We start from the raw sequence: 24,763 nt of genomic DNA on the forward strand, positions 1-24,763 counted from the left end.
TATGGGTGGTATGTAGGATTCACCAAGCCCATCTCAATGAATGGATTGATTTTAAATTTGACATGTGACTAAATATAGTTGTAACCAATTCTGTGCAACAGCAGGTTCCGAAATGAGTGGTGGTTTGCTTATCACAATGACTTGCACAATTTTATGGTTAATTTACAAGCTTAATTCATTTAAGAATTGGCAATAATAAAAATTTTGTCTATTGAAAAATAACATAAATTTTCCATGTGAATATTGTTTATTGCACGAAGTGCAATAAACAAAATATGCACATGGAAAATTTATGTTATTTTTCAATAGACAAAATTTTTATTATTGCCAATTTTATGAATTAATTTTAAAGCATATTTTTATCTTTAAACATGAGAAAAGTAGCTCTGAATTTAACTGCATAGGAGCGTGTCAATATTTTTTTTTTATCCATTGAGATATAACAAAATTATTTTAACCAATCAGATTACAGTATTTATCTCAAATTAATTCATTAAATGATGTTATTATATTTCTTATTTTATAGAAATACTTTTATGACTTTTTATGAGCAACTCTGCAGGTGTTTCTAAAAAAACACTTACCCTACCGGTGCACCTGGTCCATGCTCCCAGTTTTTAGTGGAGTCCCAGTTGCTCATTTGCTTTTGTTACTTTGTATGTATGATTTTAGTTACTTTATGTTCCTTGTTGTGTATGTCTGTTTTCTATGTCTGGTCTTTGTCCCTGGATTACATTCTTTTGATTACCGCTATAACTTGGTTCCCTTGATTACTCTTTAAACAATGTATTTCTAACACACCCATGATTTGTCATATTACACACGTGATGTTTTTGATTACAAGTGATATTGCATGGCAGACGTCAGCTGTTTCTGTTTACAGTAAAATTGTTTTCTGAGGCAAAATTATCAGAATAAGAATCAATATTAATTGGTCAAATATCTATTTGATGCAAAGGATATTCCACATACGTGAAGCCTCATTTCTATTTTTAGATATATTGACACTATGATTCTATTTATATGTATATTGATGATATACTTCTAAATTTAGATCTGGATAATTGGAAAATTACAACACTCAAGTCCATATACAAAATACATTATCTACATATGTAACATATAAATTAAGGACTTTCATTCAGTCAAAACGTTATATATGGCCCCATTATATTATATAAGGTATTGACTTCGTTAAAGGTCCATAATGGATACATATTTTTTTTTTAAATCAGGATAAAAAGTAACTCACTGACTGAATGAAGCGCTGGAAAAAAGTTCAACCAATCAAAAGGCTTAGATCAAGGTCATTATTGGGTCAGTGCAATAGACTCCTCAAGGAGACTATTGCACCGTGTGCAGTAGTACATAGACAGTGCAATAGATCGCCCTGTCCTGAATAAATTTTGAAAATAGAGAAAAATGTGTATATTTAATAAACAAGAGAAAACCTTATAATTAGGTAATAACATGATTTATGGACATGGGCCTTGGTTAATATCTCTTTTAAGTATTCCATTAAGCATGAAATCGCATGCACTGAGCTGCCATAATTGTATAAATTTTCACATGCTTGATGTATTTTCATTTTAGTCTTTAAAGACTTTTTCATGCCAAAATATCTCTTCACTTAATTTAATCTTTTGTAATTTAAAACATTACATCTGTTGTCCTTGATGTTGCATATGAAAAAGCAGATGTTCTTTTTAAGGTTGTAATTAATGTTGAAATTTTCTGTATAATAAAAGGATGATCAGTTCGAGTACATGAAGTTTTCCCAAAAATATATATAGATTTTATATATTTTTGTTTCAACCTACACAGGCAAAATTATTTCACATGATTTTCACTCAATTTCACATGATTTTCACCTTAATTGAGCAAATAAACTAAGTGACAGAGTTCATGTGAAATTCGGGTGAATGGAGCCTTCATGTGAAATTCACACGAAATGTTCACATGAAATTTTATGTTGATTTCATGTGAATTTCACATGAATTTCATGTGAAGCTCAATTAACATGAATTTCATGTGAAAAATATTTTCCTGTGTCCCCTAGCTTCTATGAACTTGGTTGCCATGTGGGTTAATTGGTTATATGTAGGTAGTATGAAGAAAATTATATTTGTATATCACTTGTCACAACGTCAGAGGAGTTTGTATCCTCCTCATTCAGGAAGTGAAGGGGACTCACTCAAGGTTAGACAATTTTTTTTTTGTATTCCAGAGATCAACACCCCTATGTTACTGCAGTGAACAGGTTAGGTTTTTTGATCCATGACAGAACATTGTAAGTGTAGCTTAAAAATATTAATGAATCAATCTAGATTTTCTCATACTTTTAATAGCAGTCTTTTTAAGAATCATGCAAATTCTGTAAAATGTGATGCAGGCTACTCATTTTTATTTCTTTAAATTGCCTTATAGGTCTATATGATGAAATTAAGAAATAAATCACAGAAACTTCATTTTATCATTGTTTTACCACGGGTTGACAATTAATGCTGCATTATTTTATCCCAAGCGATAGCGAGGGGTAAAATATCGGCATAAATGGTCAGCCCGTGGTAAAACAATGATAAAATGAAGTTTCTGTGATTTATTTGAATTCTAATAGGACAATAGTGGTACTTTTTTACTTTTTCAAGACCTATAACGGTAACCTTAGACCTGCCAAAGGTCAAGGTCACAGTTTAGAATTTATAGCTGTTAAAAGAAATAGAATATTTTGTATTTAATTTGTTTCCATTATTTTCAGCTATTTCCATCAGTACTCAGATTTTATATATAGATACTTTACATCAACTGGAAGAGAATTCTACAAACTTTGTGACTATGTTCATCAGTTTTCTATAAACATTATTTCAAAAAGAAGGAAAGAATTGGTATGTTTATATCTATAAACTTTTAAAGATGCTAGCATGTTTTTTTTTCCAGAGTAGAAAATTGAAAGAGTTATTAAGGGAATCAAGGTTATAGCCGTAATCAAAAGAATGTAATCCAGTATAGGAATTTAAGTACTTCTCCGTCTAACAATCTGGCAAAATGTGTATAAGGTGTGGCACATTATGGAAAAAAACACAAAGATTTTATTGCATTAACCAAGTATTTATACCTCATAACCTTCAAAAACAACCATCAAAGTGTTTGTAAAATTTGCCTTTATAGATATTGATAGGTCAAATTTAGTTGAAATGTACTATGGAAAAATAGTGGAAAAATTTTTCTGGACATTTTCTATATATAAGCAGTCAAAAATTAGCAAAGTTACAGGATAAATTGAAGTAGCTTTTTAGCTGTTTTCTGTGCCACCCATTGCTATTGCCTGATTCTTAAACAGAATAGTACTTAATTTCTGAGCAAACTACTGTCTAAGTGAATCCATACTTGGCAATTGTTTTTGCCTTTTTTTTAAGTTGCACAGCTATGTATCAATTTAAGCAAAATATGTAAGACTGATAACATCATGATTTTGATCACACAGTTTATATGAGGTATAGTGTCTTTGAATTAGTATTCAATTCAACATATAAAATTCACATAGTAAGTTTTGGCTAGTATCAAAGGGTCCTTAGATCTCTCAAGGGCCAAAAAGTGTTTATCTCTGATTTTGGGGGTGGCAGTCTAATCAAAGACCAAAGTGTTTTATCTCTGCCTTTTGTGGTGACAGTTCCTTTCAAGGACCAAAAAGTGTCCATACCGCTTTTTGTGGTGACAGTTCCCTTCTAGGACCAAAAACTGTCTTATCTAAGCTTTTTGCTATGACAGTTCCCATCAAGGACCTTAAAGTGTGTTTTAGGTTTTTGTGGTGACAGTTCCCATCAAAGACCAGAAGTGTCTGTCTTGTCTTTTTATAGTGACAGTTCTTGTCAAGGTAAAAAAAGCATCCATCTTTGCATCTGATGTTTGTAGTCTTCATATTGGTGAGACTACATTGTTATCAAACTCATATTAAATAGTTTACAAGCTAAACTAATTAATCTTACTAACTTGTAATACCTATTGATACTCTTGTAAGACACATTTTTTCAGATAGAGAACAGCGGTCGATTTCCTATACAAAAAGTCAGCGAAAAGTTACTCATTTGTTTTGAAATTAGTATCTTGACATCATAACTTACTAATAATCTTAAAGTCATGATTTCTTGTGAAATTGATCACAGGTTTTGTTCCTTAAGGTCAGTTAGTTTCACGTGAAATGTAAAACCTAAGTGCCAATGAAGAGGGGAAATCCTTGCGCAAAAAAAAGTTCAAAAACACTTTAACTGGCATAAGGAAAAACAACAAGAAATAAAAAAATTATAATACAGACATACTGTAAACATATTAATTTACGTGCTTTACAATTTTCCCAGAATCCACCTACAGAAAAAATTTGCCAGTATCAATTTTCAAGGGTTCAAAGAAACGATTAGCGGTATATAGTTTAATAAATTGATTGCATTTTTCTTTCCAACATGAAAATAGCAAAAATTAATGTTTATATTTGGTTTAATAGGAGATCAAAGAAACAGGGGGTGAAAGTTTTTACTAATTTACCTTTGAACTTGCAGGAGAAGAATGGAGATATGAAGAGCAGACGACACCTTGATTTCCTAGATATTTTATTAACTGCCAAAGATGACAAGGGTATTGGACTCACTGATGATGAAATTAGATCAGAAGTTGATACATTTCTGTTTGCAGGTAAGGCATGTGTCTCCTATTTTCTAGGATATCAGTCTTGTTTTTGTTCTCCCTAACTATTTGCCAATTTTTAGCTCACCTAGTCGAAGTTCAAGTGAGCTTATGCCATCACTTGGCGTCCGTCGTCATTGTCGTCGTCGTGGACAAATTTTTAAAAATCTTCTATTCTGAAACTACTGGACTGACAGGTTTTAAACTTGGCATGATTGTACCTTAGGGTGTTCTGCACAAAATGACTTTTGGGATTGTTAATTCATGAGAAAAACATGGCCATCGTTATTAAAAATAGAACATAGGGGTCAAATGGCAGTTTTTTGCAAATAACTCGAAAACCGTTGCTTTAGCAAATTTCTGGCACGGGGTAATATTGTTCAGCATAATGTGACGGACCTATGCCAAAATTTTCAAAACGATTGGTCATTTGTTGTAGGAGTTACGGCCCCTGAAACAAATTTTTTGCATTTTTGCATGTGCAACTTTGAAAATCTTCTTCTCAAAATCCATTGCACAGAATTCAATGAAAGTTGGCATTTATGTTCCTTAGGGTATCCTACACAAAATGACTGTTGGGATTGTTGTTTCATGAAAAAACATGACCGCTGTTACTAAAAATAGAACATAGGGGTCAGATGGCAGTTTTTTGCAAATAACTCAAAAACGATTGCCTTTAGCAAATATCTGGCATGGATAAAATTGTTAAGCATTAACATTATTTATAATGAAGGACAAAGTCTTCCTAATTGAAATCTATATGAATTAAGTCTATGACCACAGAATCACTGAGGGTTTGATTTCGATCTGACAGGAAGTGATTTTCTGTGCTTTTACTCATCCGAACTACTCAGTCATTCTTGTTTCAGAAATCTTTATAAAGATAATATGGCTGAATAGTTCCAATTCTTCGAACGCATTTAAAATACACAGCCCAATGACAAGTACTAGATCTAAGATGATAGAAATATCCATAATGCCTCTACAGTTAATAACTTCATATTTGAACAGGTTACACCTGCCTCTTAATTTTGTATGTAATTTTCACGAGGTGCTAATTTTGGCATATTTTAGCAGTCTGTCTAAAAATGCCGAACAAATTCAGTGAAACATTTACTTTGGGCTTCAGTACTTTGTGCATCACTAAGCATCCACCAAAATAAGAAAAACAAAAATTTTTTGTATACCTTTTTGCTTAAAAATTGCCTAAAATTGTTTAAAAAAAAATCCATAGGGTATTATGTCAGTAAAATGTCTCAAGGACAACATTCTTTTGGACTTTGAGGTTGACATATAATGTGCTTTGGAACAACTGAGTGTCTGTCCAAAATACTGTGCTATATGTTTATAAATACATAATTTCATATTGGCCTTGTTATAGGTTTGAGGTCTGTCATATTGCTTGAAGCGGTCGTATTGGTCCCGCGGCATCGCTGAGGGGCAATACAGCTGTTGAGGCCAGTATGATTGACCGAAACCTATAACAGGGCCAAAATGAAATTACATATTTATTGACAATTTTATTAACCAACAAAATGATTTGTTTTCATGTTTTACTAAGAACGTGTAGGTTTATTTCCATTAATCAGTATCATTTTTTGTAAAATAGAATATTTTTTTTGTGTTTCTGCAGCTTATAGTCCTAGTGTTCAAAGTTCCTGAAATCACACAATTCTGAAAGCACATTTTAGATATACAAATGAGCATTTGAAGTTATATTATGCTATTTTGTTTTAGACATTACAATAGGGTTGCCAGGTGTAATAAATTATTGGTTCGCATGTCTATCATTAATTATGTTGGATTCCTTTTTTTTTTGTTTTCTATGTGCACATCCTTTGATTTTAGTTCGTCTTGTTTATGTTACATAATGTATGTTTTTATATTTGGTATGAAGCTCCATAGAGCTTATGATTGTATTTGAATGACATGACAAAACGAAATGAAGTTTCCTTACCTTATTTCTTATTAGTTTGGTTAATTATATACATGTTTAGGTACATATGCATAAATAATCCAGAAGCATAATGAAGGGAGAATATCTAATTCAAAAGGCGGTATCAAACGACCGAAAGTTATGAGGCCATATTGGCCCAGGTTTGATCCATATTGACCCTGTATAGATGCCTGGTTTGAATTATATCAATTGGTCAGTTTTTGACATATTTTGACGTATTTTGGGTAGTTTGTCAATAATTCCTAATAATATATCCCAAGCTTCAACACTGATTTGGGCTCTGTTTCATAAAAAAAATCTCAAACTGAGAAGTCCTTGAGTTTAGTTTACCCCAAATCTTCAATTTAAGTAATTTGATTGGTTGAAATTTGAGATGAGGAGAGATTTGAGGAAAACTTCAATTTGACATGTTTTTATGAAATAGGCCCCTGTAAGTGGGATTAAGAGTTTCCTTAATTTCTAGATTAAGTTCTAGATTATTTTATCCCCACCCCAAATAAAGTTTGAGGGGATATAGGAATCACTTCATCTGTCTGTCTGTCTGTCTGTCTGTCTGTCCACAATTTGGTTTTTTATAGTTTTATTTCATGTTCTTTAAGGACATGACACAACATCAAGTGTGTTAGGTTGGAGTGTTTACTGCTTGGGGAAGTATGAAGACCTCCAGGAGAAGGTTTACCAAGAGGTAAAAGATGTGATGGGAGATAGACAGTATATTGAAAGGTATTTACTTACAGCTCAAAGAAATATCAAATAGTGGGTACAGTCCTTGAATGGATCCGCACAACAATTTGATGGATCAATGACCGCTGACTAATTGATTGCTGAAGGATTGATAATCGATGACTGGTGACCAATCTGATCACAGTTTTGTTATGTGAATTGACGGATGATCTGTTAAAAATAAAACAAATGTAAAATTAAAATATTATTTGATGTTTTAATCTACTGCATTATGTTTATATGTGTGAAATTGGCAACAAAAAAAATGGAATCGCTAAAATATATATATTGCAATTTTTGTTGCAAGGACCGATTCATAAACTGTAATTTTCATCAGGTGCTAACTTTTGCATATTTCAACAGTCAGTCTGAACAATGCTAAAATAAATTCTGCCAAATATTTACTCTGGGTGTAAGTACCTTGTACACCACTTAGCATCCATCAAAACGCCAAATTTTTTTTTCTCACAAATTTGCCTTAAAATTGTCAAAATTAACACTCTCCAAAATAACCTGAGTTAATGTATTAACCTAGGTGGGCATATTTTTATTAAGATTTGTGCTTCCTAATTTCAACTGTTTTGCTTCAACAAACACATATTGAAATATGGATAATTTTTGCAGGGTGTTAATTTTAGTATATTTAAATGGTCTGTCTAAAATCTTAAAAATTAATCCTGCATAATATTAACTCTGGGCTTAATCATTTGCCAAAATTTATAGGATATGATTCTAAATCATCAAATTTTACACCTGTTTACACAGGCCATAGGGTATGCAATTTGTTTCAAATTACAGTGAAGATATACACAAGATGAAATACTTGACATGTTTCCTGAAGGAGGTAATGAGAAGACATACTCCTGTACCACTTACCAACAGGACCAGTGAAGAGGACCTTATTCTTGATGGATATGAAGTGGCAGCTTCTACAATGATAGACCTTGGAATTTACCATATTCATAACAACCCTGCTGTTTGGGACAGCCCTGAAGTGAGTATTGATGTTTTCCAATTTATACTTCCTGCTTCCCAGATTTTTTAATGAAATTTAGGCCTCAATCTTAATATTTAACTCAATCAGCAAAACTCATATACTATAAATTAGCTAAGGTGTTACTTTTTATGTCTCCATTACAAAAAGTTGAAGGGCATATTACTTGTATTAGTTTATGCCAGGGTGTCAGTTCCTACATTCTTCCTTTCTTTTGCCTGTCCTGATGGTTGTTGAGGGGGGATACTTGGTTTGTCCAGCTACCTCCTACAGTTTCTGAATGTTTATACACATAATGCTGATGTATAGGGCCAGAGGGGGTTTCATGTTTGTAAAATATTGCCAAAATTACAAATAGTTCAACTTAGAAATTTCAACATTTCATAGAGGTAAAAGAAGGTGCATGGTTCATCCAACTTTCTCCTCCCACAGTTATTGAGCTACTGTTGTGACATTTTGCAGGATGTTTATACATTTATACACATCATGGAGATGTGCATTAGAAACTAGAGGTATATAATGTTCATATTTTTAGTCTGTTTATCTGAACTCCCCCCCCCCCCCAGTTTCTTCCCAAAGTCCTCTGAAACCAATGAATGAAATTAGATGAAACTTACAAACATTCTTCCTCCAATAATGTCATTGTGACTTCTAATTTTGCATGTCTATTTGAATGGCATTTTGGGTTTCCAATATGGATTTATATATTTAGGATTATAGATTTAGGGGAGTGGAGAAGGGGATATCACCTAGTGAGTTTTGTTTACAGTTCTTCTAGATTGTTACATGTATTGAATATTTGGAATTCAATCTGTCTTAAATCTTTTTTACATTAGGAATTCAGACCAGACAGATTTAAGGATGATAAGCACCACGAAATGGATCCATTCAGCTTCACACCATTTTCTGCTGGTCCTAGGTAATATATTGTGAAAGTACTATGTTCGTAGGATACCAACTTTCGTGGTTTATGTGGGTAAGTCAAACCACAAAATTTCATTCACAACATATAGTAGATTCCCATTGATTTGAATACTGAAAACTTCAAAACCATGAATTCAAGAACCCATGAACTTGTGTTTCTTTCCTGATCCACAAAAATTGGTATCCACGAATTAAGGAGGTAGACCTAGGGTAAGGGACACAACTCTTAGAAATCATTGGAACGTTTGTATTCACCATTTGACATCAATCTCATGTATGCATCAAAGTAACTTGGACTGATTTCATTCTATTTCAGAGGAAAGCTTGAAAAGCTTTGGTGAAATTGAATATAATACAAACATATCGCTGATTTCAAGAGTTATACCCCTTACCTAGGTCAAACTCCTTAAAGTACTTTCACTGTACTGTAATTGAACTTATTTCTAGGGTGTGCCATGAAACCTGTCTAAACTAAACTAAATTCTAAAATCTAAATAATTGTCTGAACCAGACACTTTTAAAAGTCCCTTCTATGGTAAACCAATTGAAATGTATTTTGAACCTTTATAAACTGAACACCTGTCTATAGGGTTTGTAAGTCTCGTTCTAGTTTCAGTTTCCCTTCTGGAATTTCTGATGTGGAACATATTGAAACCCGAAGACCAATCTGTATTTCATTGTTTACTTCCGGGAATTAGAAATGCTACATCACAATGCAAAATCTTCTAATTTGTGCCTTCCTTAACATTTTTATCCTGTATAACTAGATATATGTCATTTTTTATCAGAGTTTGTACACAAAGATATTTTGCTTTTAATATTGAACCCAATGATATGTTGATGATGAATCTCCATGCATTTGAATGGTAGACGAGGACCCATTCTCACGAAACCATGGAGTCATGTGACGAGACTTACATACCCTATCCTGAACCAATTTTAATGTCAGGAAGGGGTTTGTTTTGACCAGGTTTCTCTGTATTTATTTTCACAAATTTTGCGAAAAATAAATACTTGCCAATATGCATATTAACTGCCAATTCATATGAAATTCAGGTGCTGCCTATGGTAGAGGCGATTAATGATGCAGATAAACCAACCATACATTGTTTCTTCAGTCTTGTCCTTTCTGTATTTACATGTAGATCTGTATTTATGAGAAAATCATTTATTAATCTCCCACATAGAGCAACAAAATCAAGAACAATAACTCTTGCAAAGATTCTACGTCATATATTATCCAGATGATTTATATCTCAGGGATGATTTTTTTCCGCAATTTTATTGGAATTTCGCTAATTGAAATCCAGATTTTACCGTTATGATTCTTTTTTTTTTTACTGTTAATTTATTTCCGATTTTACCAATTTCAGCTTTTTTTTTTACGACCTTGTATAATCATCCCTGATATTGCAACAACAAAATGACTAACTACAACAGTTTAATAAAAGTAAATTTAGTAGGTATTTGACATGAATCCCCTCCTGTCTGAATTTTTAGAAAGACATTACTTAAGTTTTTTGTACATAATGCAAAAAGAAATACTGAAAATATCATGTGAAAATTTAAGATCTAGAAAATAAGTATGATGTCAGTATATAGCATGTATGACTTATATTATGGTTTAATTATTCCCAACTTGCGGACCAACATTTTGTCAACATTTATCTCCCTTTGGAGCAGGTGTCTTTAAGGTTTTCAATCCGATATCGACATCAATTAGAAAAACTTTGAAATTACACCTGCTCTTACGGGAGGTAACTCTGCAAAAAAAGGATAAAATATGGCTGCATCCAGAGCTCCGCAAGTAGGGAATATGACACTTAATTTGAAAGAGTAAATAACTAAAATATGATCATAAGAATCAAAGAAAACAGAGCAGATATGTAGAAACAGGTTTTAGATCTGTCTGACTGTTTGGTGATTTTTGACACTTTTCCCTATATTTTCAACAAGAAAGTGTGAAGGTATTTCTGACGGACTGAATAAATTTATATCTGAAACTGGCTTTGTTCAGACACATTTTTGCTATGACTGAATAAAAATATACAGTTGCTAATGTGCTGAACTTATCCAGTTCGTGGATTTGATCTTCTGGCAACCAAAACAAGAGTAATTATACCTTGGTTATTTGTAGCGACCAATTTATTTATCCTTTTATTACTATAAACTGGGGTATTTATAGGGAAATTTCATTTTCATTCTTGCAGCAAACTATGTAATGTTGAAGTTTTGCTTTTGTGAATAGTTTTTTTTTTTTTAAACTTATGAAAAATGTGTGAAAATGAATTAAATAGAAAAAGGGTAAAAAAGACAGTGAAAAAATTACCCAAATTACTATACTGCATACCAGTTCAGGGTTTGGTTTAGGCAGATTTCATTGTTTTTTTTTTCTTTTAAACTGCATTACAGTTAATCACAAGTACATGTATCCTTTGATACCTGACTTTTTATGGATACCAGTTGGACATTTTTTTTCCTTTCATCTGTCTATATATCAAGTAATATTTCAAAAAGTGTGAATTTATGAATTTATTTGTGTAATGATTGTCTGTATGGAAAGAAGCCCCTTTTTTATTGTTTTTTTTATATTTCAGTTGGAGTCATGGAACTCTATACACACAAAGAAGGAGTTGTGTTTTAGTTTATATTACATCAATTCAGACTTTCTCAATGCCATTTATCACTGTAACTTTTAATCAACTTTGCCATCACTCAATATTACTGTGTTTACTTTGTAGGAATTGCATAGGGTTAAACTTTGCCCAGAATGAAGAAAAAGTGCTAATAGCCCGTCTAGTAAGAAGGTAGGATATTTTTACTTGCATCATCAACAATGAAAGCAGGGCTAGTAGCTGCTCAACTCTACCTTTCTGTCTGTCCATCCATCCCACCATAATCCATCATGCTTGGGTGATTATAGTGATCAACCCTAGTGAAACATGCTGTAAGTTTCATATTTTGATTAATTAAGTTGTTTCATGGGTCTTCTTTGTGAAATGTGTTATTCATTCAAGTCTACCTGCTCTTAGGAGATAATGAACATTACAAATCCAACAGATTCTATTGTATTTGAGTGTCATTTACAGAGTTATCTCCTTAGTTTTGAAATCTTCATTGCATTCTATATAATTTTTGTCTTCTAAGAACAGAGGTTATATGAAAAACCACATATTAATTTCTGTTTACTATGACATTTCAAACAAAATATAAAAAATAAAAATATGTAGGCTTTTTTACCCATGAATCACATTTTGCATGATCCTTAGGTGGAGTACTACTTAATTAGTTGTTTAATTGGATGTAAAATGAACAGAGAATAAACCTATTTCCTCTCATTCTTAGTAAGCGAAATATACAATGATGTTAAGGATATTCGCTGCTCGTGTTTAGCCATTCTTGACAGATTTTCGGACTCCTCTGGTTTTCTCCATTTCATAGCATTAATATTTTTTGCCAAGTCACCCCACTTTTCTTTTCATTGATTCATTAAACAGACTTTAAAAAGTTATTTCAGAAGTTTTTATGAAATTCTTGTTATTTTTTTCGGGTCTTTAATGGGTAAAACCTACAAAGACAAAACCTATGGAAAATCTAGAGAAGTCCTTTCCCTGTTAAAATTTAAAATGCTTATATTTCAAAAATGAGCACACTGAGCCAACATTTTTTTTTTCTATTGATATTGTTCTAGCTCAAAAAATCTTAAAATATTTCACAATGCTTTGAAATGCTTGTTATTTTTAGACAGAGTACCAAACATCCTTTTAGCTATTTGGCAAAGTCTCCTCCCCAGATCTATTACCACTACCTGCTTTACAACATTATCACTCCATTAGCTTTAAGGCTTTGCTTTACAGGATGTGAAAAAATTTACAAGGCATGAGCACTACTCATTGTAACCTTGTGAAGCTGTTTCCAGTGTACTGTGCTAATTTGCATAAAGTATTGAAGTTAAGTACTGAGTTTGGCAGAGGTGTTGAAATAGCAAATATACCCTCTGCATAGGAGATTGCTGTTTCACCTCATTCATATTTTCAAAATTTTCTACATTTTTTACGGAAGAAAACAGATTCTCTTTCAGCTAAATTTTGCTTTTGATATATGTCTGTTTTCCATATTAAAATTAAGATTAAAGGAGATTAAGATTTCACATCGAAAAACTAGCTTTAATCATTTTAATCATTCCTAACAGCAGAAGAATCAAAATTTTTGTCTTTTACAGGTTTAAGATTTCACTGGACCCAGATCATACTGTTATTCCCCATGCTGAGGTTGTCATGAGAACAGAAACAGGAATTATGGTCACTTTCGAGGAAAGGTCAGAGTAGCCCCTAACGATATGCGACTGGACACAAGAGATTTGTCAGTTGACTCTTAAAGATATGATATTGGACCCTAAAATATGATATTGGACTTTAAAGATATGATATTAGACAGATTTTTTTAAAAGACCTTTAGGGTTGGTTTATACAGTGAAACCTGCCTAAAATGAACTCAGAATAATCTAAAAACCTCTCTAAACCAGACAGTTTTGAAGTCCTATATTTGCCCTTGGTAAACCATACACTTGTCTAAACCAAACCAATTTTGATTGGTTTCTGTATAGACAGGTTTCAGTGTAGTTCAGTATGTAAGATCTAATATGTTATATTTATATAGCTTTATAGGGGTTCAAATTAGCTGCCTCAGTATTCTCCCCAAGATTTTTGGATAGGGCTGTATTCTGCATTCGTGACACAACATTAATAGGACCCGTGTCGAAACATGGCACTCTGTATTTAATGTATTTTTTAAAAAAAATTGATCTGTGTATTCAAAATGTACATTGCTGTTTATTTTCATATGAATTATTCATAGGTGAATATTTGACCTTTTTTCCTCAATTGCAGTATTATAACTTTAATACCATTTTTTATATTTAACACAAAAATTAAACAATATTCTATCAAATTATGATAAATAATACTGCATGGACATTTCCTCTAATATACACACCCACACACCCAGGGGTTCTTCATTGATGTTTTACTTTCAACTTTTTGCTGACAGCAGACTCATTGGGAATTACAATTTTTCATTTGTTTTGGGGCCTCAATGGCTCATTTAATGAAGAGCATTCTCTATTAAACTCCTTTTCTAATCTTTGTTACTTTCAGTATATATTTATAGATTTAGAATTATCTAATCAGGTACATGTAGTAGATTACTCTGGTCTTAAAATTCATGTTGCCAAAAATTTTCAGTAGGTCATTGGTGTGGAGCTAACACAGTTACCAGAAAAACATAAATCTTATTCTTGTTATTTAAAGTTGGCATACTTGTTGTTATGCTTTATTTTGTTTTGTTTTTTTTTAATTATTATTATAAAAATTGTTTTAGTTTTGTTAAAATTAAGTTTATTCGTGACAGAAACTCCATATCATGACTTACAAAAAATGTAAGTAAATATTTTTTTGGATTATCACACCTGTTGTACTATTTTTATACAGAGTATTTTACGATCTATTTCTTAACTGATTTTTCTGCCAAAAACCATGTGCTCTTGATGCACAACAATATGGCAATGTAAACAAAAGACAGCCATTTCCTTTTTCTTTTCAAAGTGTTAAGAAAGTATCTGATGGAATAAATATTGTTCAGGAATTTAATAATTCTTTTATAAGGTAAATCAGCTTCAAAATGTTGAAAACACCTTGTGATTGTGTAACATTCAGCTTTGTATTTATAAATAGTCACATGTTTTTGGCCATGGTTGAGTTTCCTGTGACCATAGTCACCTTTGTATTTATAAATAGCCACATGATTTTTGCCATGGTTGAGTTACCTTTGACCATAGTTAGTTTTGTATTTATAAATAGTCACATGTTTTTGGCCATGGTTGAGTTACCTTTGACCATAGTCAGTTTTGTATTTATAAATAGTCACATGTTTTTGGCCATGGTTGAGTTACTTTTGACCATAGTCAGTTTTGATTGGTTCAGTTCTGATTGATACCTTCCTGAATATTAATTTGTGGCCAGGTGCCAGATAAAGAATCTTGTCCGAAATTGGCTTCACACACCTGTGTGGTCATGCGGTAATCAACAGACCATAGCATGTTTACTGCTATTGGTATCAAGAGCATGCTGTAAATGACCTCAGGGCACACAAGTTTCCTGTCGTAAATTAAATTTAATTCTCATATTAACTTTATAGCACAGCACTGGTAACAACATAGCACATTACTGAGGTCAATAACGCAGCGCTCTGACATGATAGTGCTGTAAAAGTGCAGCGCTTTAAGGGCCTGGGGAGAACACTGTGCCAAGAATGTCATCTTCGAGAAAAGTAGAAAATCTTTTGACTAGAAATATTAGTTATGATCTATTTTTAGGAAGAAAGTCATCTTATCGTTATCTTTTTTGGATTTTTGAAGTTCTACAACATTTACATCAGAACTTGATTGTACTCAAAATATAAAATTTATGGAAATTCTTATATTGTTAGCTTGAATACTGATTGGGAAAGTAATCAAGGGAACCAAGATTCTATGGAAAATCAATAGAATTTAATCCATGGACATAGACCAGACATGGAAAACAGATACATACAACAAAGAAAATAAAATAACCAAAATTATACATACAAAGTAACAAAAGTAAGTGAGCAACTCGTACTCCGCTAAAAACGGGGAGCGTGGACAAGTGCACCGGAAGGGTAAGCGTTAATTGTTTCGTTGTCTTCCAATGAATTTGATGTCCTAGATGATATTACATATTTTTTTTTTTCATGAAATGTAAAAATAGGCAGATCCAGATCGGTATCTTGAAAGCTCAAATGAAATCAAATTTTGATCAATATTTTATTTTTTAATCACATTTTACCTGAGCAAAAATTAGGGGCTTCAGGTTAGGCCCCACCAATGTATGAACTATTTGTCAAGTTTGCTACGGATGATTGGTTCCTGGAAACAAACATTTTTTTTAACGTGACTGATTTTTTTTTTTAAGATGTGATATTGGTTATAATATTTTTACCATTAGGTACTGAAAAACAATGAATAATTTTTAAAGTTAAAAAAAATAGCAATTCATTTTCTGAGCATAATACATTAATGATATTTTTGTTGTTAGATTTTACAAGTATTTTGTTTTAAATTTTTGAATCTTATGGTTTTTTTCACATTTGACTTTGTGTAATTTTTTTCATTGTTTCTATACAAACATTGGTGGTCTTTGTTTGATGCAGTTAAAATTGTGTGAAGAAAGTAGAAAAAAGAGAAGATGCATCCTAATATCCTAACAGGGGCAAAAACAAACTTTAATAGGGTTTGTAAGTCTCGATCTAGTTTCAGTTTTCCTTCCAGAATTTTGGATGTAGAACGTATTGCAATCCGAAGGTCGGTCTGCATTTTATTGTTCACTTCCGGGAAATTAAAACGCTGTATTACTATGCAAAATCTTCTATTTCTATGCTTTTCTTAACTGTTTTATTCAGTAGAACTAGATATTTGTCATTTTTTATCAGTATTTTTTCACAAAAATATATTTTGCTTTTAACATTGAACTCAATACTATGTTAATGACGAATCCCTATGCATTTGAATGGGAGATGAGGACCCATTCTCATGAAATCACGGAGTCACGTGACGAGACTTACATAGCCTATTTTCTTATTTTTATCTGTGTTGTGAACTAGATTTACAAGCCCTATTACAATGTATTAGAAACTTTGTGCATGATTATTGTTGTTGATATTTATACATGTTTATATTTTTATTGTTTTATTTACAATAATTTTTTTTTCTTCCATGTGCTATGCCATTTATCTACCAATGCAGTGTTTAAGTAGTATTCCTTTGTAAGAATCATGCAAATTCTGTAAAATGTGATACGCCTCAAAAAAGGCTATATATTTTTATTTTTGATATGAAGTTGATTCATGGGTCTTTATTATGAAATGCGTAATTTTTCATTCAAATCTGCCTGCTCTTAGGAGATAATCAACATTGAAATTTCAATGGATTTCTTTTGTATTTGAGTGTCATTTATAGATTTATCTTCCTTAATTTTGTAATCTACAGTGCATTCTATATATATTTTATCTCCTAAGTACACGGGTTATATGAAGAACTGAATGTAAATTTCTGTTTACTATGGCTATTCAAATTCGCCTGCTCTTAGGAGATAATTAACATTGAAAATCCAGTAGATTCTATTGTATTTGTCATTTACAGAGTTATCTCCATTAATTTTGAAATCTACAGTGCATTCTATATAATTTTCATCTCCTTAGAGCATGAGTTATATTTAAAACTGAATGTTATTTTATGTTAACTATAGCATTTCAAACAAAATATCAAAAATAAAAATATGTAGGCTTTTCACCCATGAATCACATTTTGCATGATTCTTAGCTGGAGTACTGCTTAATTTTTATACCCAGCACAGGAAGTTGCAAGGTATTATGTGATAACCTCTCAAAAGTTGCATGTCTGTCCGTGACAATCCATCTGTCCATACCCCAACTGATTCTAGAGGATAACTTGAGAACTGATCAATGATTTTTTTTTTAAACCTAGCACAGGTGTTAAGTACCATAAAATACAACTTAAAGTCAATATTGATTCAGTAAAATCCAAAATGTTGTTTTCGAGTTGGGCAATTTTGAACATTTTGCCATCCCCATTTTTTTCTTCATTTGGTGGCCGGCAATTACTCCATTAATGTCCTATTTTTAAGTATTATAGAGACCGTATACATTATTTATTGGCATTATCCAGGGAAAATTATATATTCATGTACTTAATATATTCATTTTTATATAATTTTATTTCAGAAGTAACATACATTCTGATTGGATAATAAAATTAGTACATAACCTTATAGACCAAACTTTGTAATGTGACTGTGATAGAATGATTTACTAGTTGAATTTTGATACTAAAATTAAATTATAAGGTATGACTGTTATATTTTTTTTTGGTCTTTTTGAAATAATCTCAATGCTACACAGGTTTTTTAGTGTGCACACATGATTGACCTTACTTCATCATAGATGGAAAAATATAACAGTCATTCTTTAAATAGTTTAATGTGATTTGCATAATTTTTTTTTTCAGTCAAAATTCTTCCGGAACTAAAAGATTAAAAAAATGTTTTTACTTTTATATTTAGTGTACATAGGAAGAAGATTAAGTATTTGTCTTCTTAAAATTCAGACAGGAGGTGATTCGTACATATCAAAAACCCAACAAATTCTCTTTAATTTCTCAATCGGACAGAATACATTCTTACTCTGTCGATTGGTTGTTACATATTTGACATAAGAAAAATATATAGATTTTGTATAAAATTGGCACTTTGCAATATTTATTATTCTTTAATTCTAATGTGACATGCTTCAAAGCTCTTTAGACCACAACCATGGTAAAAAAGTGATAAATGCATGACCAACATTTTGTGCAACAGGTAGCTTGAGTCTTTGAAAAAAATATGAAGAAACTAGTCCTATTAGAAAGAAATAAATAACTGAAACTCCAGTTTATTATTTGCCATTTAACCCCTCACTATTGCTCTAGGTAAAACAGTGCGACATAAATGGGCCAGCCCTTGGTAAAACAATTATAAAATGGTCAGCCCGTGGTAAAACAATGATAAAATGGGCCAGCCCTTGGTAAAACAATAATAAAATGGTCAGCCCGTGGTAAAATAATGATAAAATGGTCAGCCCTTGGTAAAACAATAATAAAATGGGCCAGCCCATGGTAAAACAATAATAAAATGGTCAGCCCATGGTAAAACAATGATAAAATGGGCCAGCCCATGGTAAAACAATGATAAAATGGGCCAGCCCATGGTAAAGCAATAATAAAATGGTCAGCCTGTGTTAAAACAATTATAAAATGGGCCAGCCCATGGTAAAACAATGATAAAATGGAGTTTCTGTGATTTATTTCTTATTAGTTGATTTATGTGGGAAATGAATGAAAGCTGTGTTTTTAATACAGATTTAAATACAAAAAGGACTTTTGTTACATGAAAATAAGCATAATTGGATTGAAAAAAAAACATTGTTTCAGTGTTTTTTCTACATCATGCATCATCTCTACAATTGGTAGTGCCTGGAATTTAATTTGATTGGTACTTCTATGATTGTTTCCTAATGTTTAAGTATATGTCAATGTAAGAGTCAGGCAGTGGTGACACATCAAAAAAAGTTCATGGAACATGGATTTTTTTTAATTAAACTCCTACTCAAGAAATGATTCAATATTTATATCAATAGAATCTGAATTAGCAAGGACAGATCCAGATAATTTAAAAGGGGTTCCAGAAAAAGGATGCTCTAGGCTATTATTTGCTCATTCTCCAAAAACAGTTTGCATGAATTTAGCAATAATTTTCCAATAAATCAGGAGTATCAACCCAGAATCCCCCATAGTATCCACAAGTGTATGAGGGTTTTTTTTTTCTTTTAAGGATGTAATTTCATTTTACTTGAAACAAGTTAAGCATTTTTTCTTTGTATTACTGGTACTTAAGGAGGTAGACTTAGGGTAAGGGACATAACTTACAAATCACTGCAACATTTGTTTTCAGCATTTTACATCAATTCCATGTAAGCAATGAAAATTACTTGGACTGATTTCATTCTGTTTCAAATGGAAGCTTGAAAGGCTTTGATGAAATTGAATATGATATAAACATATCACTGATTTTAGGAGTTACCTCTCTTACCCTATGTTGACCTCCTTAACACCCTGTTTGCTTTTAACAGATCCTGTACAGAAAATCTTTCACTTTGGCCCTTATCTCTTTATCACTAATACTATAAACACTGCCTGATTTTTACAAAGGCCTGTTCATTAAATTTCTACCATTAAGATAGAGTTATGTTAATTCACTTAATATGTATGGATGTGGTTTGATTATAAACTGTTGAAGAACACTTATTTTTAATTCACTATAAAAAAATTATTGACAAATTTGTTGTTTTTATTTGTCATAATTAATGTTTTGGTTGAAATTTCAACTTTGTTACAAGTACTTCTGCCTCTTCTAAAAATCTATAAAAATTAATTGAGGGGATGAATAGTAATATAGGAATATTTATGGGGCACTGTTTTACTATTTATTTAACTTTTTTTTTGCATATCAAAATTATTTTTATTATGAAAATGATTTCTTGATAGTTAAAAGTGTTCTTTTTTCTGATATCAAAAATTCTACTTTTTATTAAGAAAATTCATTTTCCGATATTAGAATTTTTTTTTAATCAGGGAATCATTTTCTGATGCCAGGAAACGTTAAATACAATAATATGGCTACAATAGATATGGGATACGAAAGAGTAAGAGATGGGAAAGTTTGAGAAAAAGAGGGTTCAAGGATCCTGAATCGCTCACTTAGTTCAATTTCTGCCTTTCAAGGTCAATAACTAACAAGGAGTCGCCCGACAACTCAGATCCAATCCATTTATCTACTAATTCAGTGTTTGATCCAATGCAGATTTGTGTAGGCCTTATAAGGATCATTTCAACTAATGCCAGTTTCTCTCATATTTTTCAGGATATTGGCTAAAAACTGCAAAAAAAAAATTTTGCCTGTCAAGGGCAATAACTTTGACAAGAAGTCGTCCAACCTCTTTGATCCAATGCAGACTTTTGTAGGCCTTATCATAGACGGAAGGATCATTTCACATCAGTTCTATGCATAATGCCCTGAGGAACATTTATACCAAGTTTGGTTCTAGTTTGTCAAATAAAGAAAGCGAAGATTTTCGAAAGAAATAGCATTTTGAAAAATTGCGAATAAGACATCGAAAAAAGGAAATATCTCCCACATTGCTTAACAGATTAAAACGACCACAGAAGGATCTCACCATGTTGAACACTTTTACTAACGTCAGAATTTGGATAAACCTAACGGGTTTGGAGATGTATGTAAAAAAATACTGTCTAATCCCTATGTATTATTTTTTTTTTGTAACGGCAGCAATGTCGTTCGACGGACCAAAAATGCCCACATCCTTTCTATGCAGAATTCCTCAAGGAACATTTATACCAAGTTTGGTTCTTATCGGTCCACTAGTTTCAGAGGTCTAGAGAAGAGTTCAGAAAAAATGTTAACTGACGACGACGGATGCCAAGAGATAGCAGTAACTCACATGGCCTATGGTCTGGAGAACTGAAAAAGGGGTTGAAGTGAGAAAAGGGGGCTTATTGTATCAGTTGTACATACCAATTAAGAACATCAGAGACGTTTGTTATATATATTTATATCTGCAATTATACGTGCTATGTATGGTATTACTTTTCCATATCAGATAAGAATTTGAAAATTACTATTAAAATGTTTTTACATTTTCAAATGAACTAAGAAGTGGCTGCGTAGCCTTAATTACTACAAAAGTTTTGTGGCCGTCGTCCCCATGAACTCGTGGATCGTATGGTCTATCCAGCTGCACCATGAGAAGCGATTTATTCACCTCGTCACAGTTTTCCTTTGTTGCCTACCTCAGATATTCCACGAGTAACTCGGCAGGTGTTGGACGCTTACCCTACCAGTGCGTATGGTCCTTGCTCACGGTTCTAGGGGTATCTAGGTTGCTCATTTACATTCGTTTCTATGAACGTATTACTTTGTTTACTTTTAAGTAAGTCGTGCGCTTTGTTGTGTGGTGTCTACTATTTTGATTTTGTTTTCTGGATTATGTTTTCTTTGGTTACCGTTCGTTTCCTGTTTCCCTTGATTTTATTTTTTTTTTTAATCATTTCAAATTTCAATGACCAAAAGAGGTTTAGAGTGATAACATACTATTCTTCGAAGGTGGGAATTTCCAGAAATCATTTTGTATTTTAAATACCATCATAGACCTGTAACAGATCTATGATACCGGCTATATACACACTTTTCAAACAACAAAACTAATAGCTACATGTATATGGACGTGTAAATACAACAGTATTTTTCTCCTTTTTTGTCCACTCTCTTATTCACTCGTGTGTTTTCATTGCAACAACTATTTCGCCCATGTTCTAAGCGCCAAAATTAAATTAAAAATAAAAACTATCAATTTTCACAAATGCTAAAAATGCAGTTATAATTGTGAAGTCCACTTTGTGTGACCGATCTTGTCATACAATGCATAGCACACGATCTCGAATTTGATGATGACCAGTGTTTCAACGGGGCTAGTGTCGCAGATCAAGTCAGAACTTCCATTAACCGCGCTTTTTAATTAAACTGTCATTGAGTGATGCTATAGAACTTGATGTGGTTACCATCAATGTCAACAGCAAGTTGTTTCAACTTAGACTGATATGCAATATACCGCGGACGTTTCACTCGGTGTTGCTCGTCAATCAATTGGTATACGTAACCATCTAATGCATTCATTTGAAGGACCATATTTGGCTCACTACTGGAAACAAATAATGTGTCTTCGTGTATGATTATTCCGCGCGGACTTAAAACTTTCACGGTCCATATCATCTGCCCTTTGAAATTAACGCAATGAACTTTCTCTCGGGCAATATCAACGACGAATACTTTTTCCCGCGCAAAATCCATTGCAAGACGTATTGTATTTCCTGTGAATTGTCCAAATGCTCTTTGGTGACCTGGGATAATATACAGCTCCTTAAAACTTATGTCGTATATCCGAATAGTTCCGTCCTCGCCTTCTCCATGCTCGACAACAAAACGTTCTTTATTGAATGCGATGCTGAAAGGCTTTTCTCTCATCTTGTGTGTGATACTTCTTTTTATTTTGGCATTTTCTAATCTGTAAAGACGTATTTCTTTCTTATCTGCTATAGTAACGGCAACAAGATCGTTTGAAGTGCCGACCATACCACGTGGATCCTCTTTCAAATTTTTAGAAATAATGAACTGTAGTTTTGCGTTAAATAATTTTAAACTCTTGTTTTTATAATCGGCAACGACGATTCTTCCATCGGTTAAAATTGCTAATCCCCGGACTCGAGTAACCTCCTTATCAGCTGGAGCCGAACTCATCAGATCATTGCTATAGGTACCGATATATTTCCCCTTTTCAACAGACACCTGGGCGAGTGAGCATGCTGACATAAGTTTATGGATCTGAGTTTGACTGTCAGAAATCACAGACTCTGTTTCTTCTTTATTCATTTCTCTCGCTGGGATAACAAAATGTTGTTTGGTTGCTTTCAAAGTTGAGTGTGGTTTTGTACATGTTTCACAGAAAAGCTGCCTACAGTCGAAGCAAAGGCATACGGCTATTTTGTTACAATCGTTTGAGCAATTTACAGTTACAAAACTTTCGCTGTTGAAGTTTGAGTCTAATGATGCCTCCAAAAGATAGTGCCCTCGTGTTGCTTTCGACTTCACATGAAACCGCGTACATTCACGGCAGTAAAGCTGTTCACAATTGGCACAGAAAGATTCTATACTTTCATTTTCTTCACAGCCGTTGCAGTGTACCGGTGCAGTCGCCATTCCTGTGTAAAAATTGCCTCATTATTTTTTACATAAAACTATGCCTTCTTCAGTTATCTGAAATCCGAGTAACCCTACTTAAAAAAACACTCCATTTCTTACTCCATTTTTATTTTTAAGTGTACGTTTTTGAAAGCATCATGCAAAATGGCAAAAACTACTGCAGAAAGCCCACCGATTTGACAATATATAATTTCGCTCAATGATTGATTGATTGTTGAGGTTTAACCTCCAAGCAGCAATATCTCAGCTAATTTCTCTAAAGAATGCTTTCTCTATTTCAAAAGGTCACTATTTCATCTTTGCATCACTAGATTTGCTCAGAGATTTTTCAATAGAAAGTCATAAAATGAGGTATTTGGTTAAATAATCTGACCTCGAAATGTTCATTCGAAATGCATTTCAATGAAATTATAACTCAATTCACCAAAGTGGTATGGAAAATCTTGTCTTTTTCCTTGATTCTAATGGTGCAAATAGTCAATTGGGAGGGGGAGGGTTATACCACAGTCTGCCAATAAATTCGTTAGTCATATTAGAATTCATGACAACTTCCTGTGGGGTGTATAGGGGTCGGGTGCAGTTGTTAATTGGGTGTAAAACATAGATAAAAAGAGCTAATAGTGACCTGGAACCCGCCCTCTCAAATAAATGTCTGGACCAATAAACCCTGTATTAAATTTCCGGATGCGCCCTTGAGTTGATATATACTTAAGTTCCTAATGGTTTTAGCACCACAGTACCATTTCTCAATAAATTAATACGCCCCTCCCTTTTTATCAGTTAAGATTGAAACAAGCTTTGTTGTACAATGCATTAAATCTAATTAATCGGAGCACCCAACTTCAATTAAATCGCATAACAAACTCCAGACCTATGAAAACTTACCTTGCAAAATGAATTATTCAGTGCGCATTATTACAACTACACGTACATAACTTGCCGGCCAAGGACGAAAGCTGCCAATTACATAAATGTTTTATTTTTAGATATAATATCGATGCAAGTACGCTTCTCCAGAATCTCTTC

The 24,763-nt window shown here is 32.6% G+C and overlaps 2 protein-coding genes across 5 annotated transcripts in view; one reads left to right on the forward strand and one right to left on the reverse strand.

Moving 5' to 3' along the window:
* The window catches only part of LOC148607319 (cytochrome P450 4B1-like), a 33,358-nt gene extending 11,967 nt beyond the window's left edge, over window positions 1–21,391 (forward strand). For 3 of the 4 annotated variants that reach the window (XM_088543458.1, XM_088543457.1, XM_088543456.1), the window contains exons 6-14: window positions 2,228–2,290; window positions 2,759–2,885; window positions 4,554–4,686; window positions 7,234–7,357; window positions 8,156–8,351; window positions 9,188–9,270; window positions 12,017–12,082; window positions 13,498–13,593; window positions 20,825–21,391. In XM_088543458.1, coding sequence (XP_088399584.1) covers window positions 2,228–2,290; window positions 2,759–2,885; window positions 4,554–4,686; window positions 7,234–7,357; window positions 8,156–8,351; window positions 9,188–9,270; window positions 12,017–12,082; window positions 13,498–13,593; window positions 20,825–20,972 — 1,036 coding nt within the window. In that variant the 3' untranslated portion in view covers window positions 20,973–21,391. Of the gene's footprint in view, window positions 1–2,227; window positions 2,291–2,758; window positions 2,886–4,553; window positions 4,687–7,233; window positions 7,358–8,155; window positions 8,352–9,187; window positions 9,271–12,016; window positions 12,083–13,497; window positions 20,242–20,824 lie in introns of those variants that run through there. The other variant, XM_088543459.1, reaches the window with a different exon arrangement.
* A 792-nt stretch (window positions 21,392–22,183) lies between these two features.
* Window positions 22,184–24,715, reverse strand: LOC148607320 (uncharacterized). Its single transcript, XM_088543461.1, has 2 exons — window positions 24,623–24,715; window positions 22,184–23,736 (listed from the first exon to the last, which is right to left on the reverse strand). The coding sequence occupies exon 2, from the start codon at window positions 23,732–23,734 to the stop codon at window positions 22,505–22,507; it is 1,230 nt and encodes a 409-aa protein (XP_088399587.1). The 5' UTR covers window positions 23,735–23,736; window positions 24,623–24,715; the 3' UTR covers window positions 22,184–22,504.
* Window positions 24,716–24,763: the final 48 nt, after the last annotated feature.

This window comes from Perna viridis, chromosome 9 (assembly GCF_037379345.1).
Source record: "Perna viridis isolate PV_CMFRI_1.1 ecotype Kerala chromosome 9, ASM3737934v1, whole genome shotgun sequence".
Taxonomy (NCBI): Eukaryota; Metazoa; Mollusca; class Bivalvia; order Mytilida; family Mytilidae; genus Perna; species Perna viridis.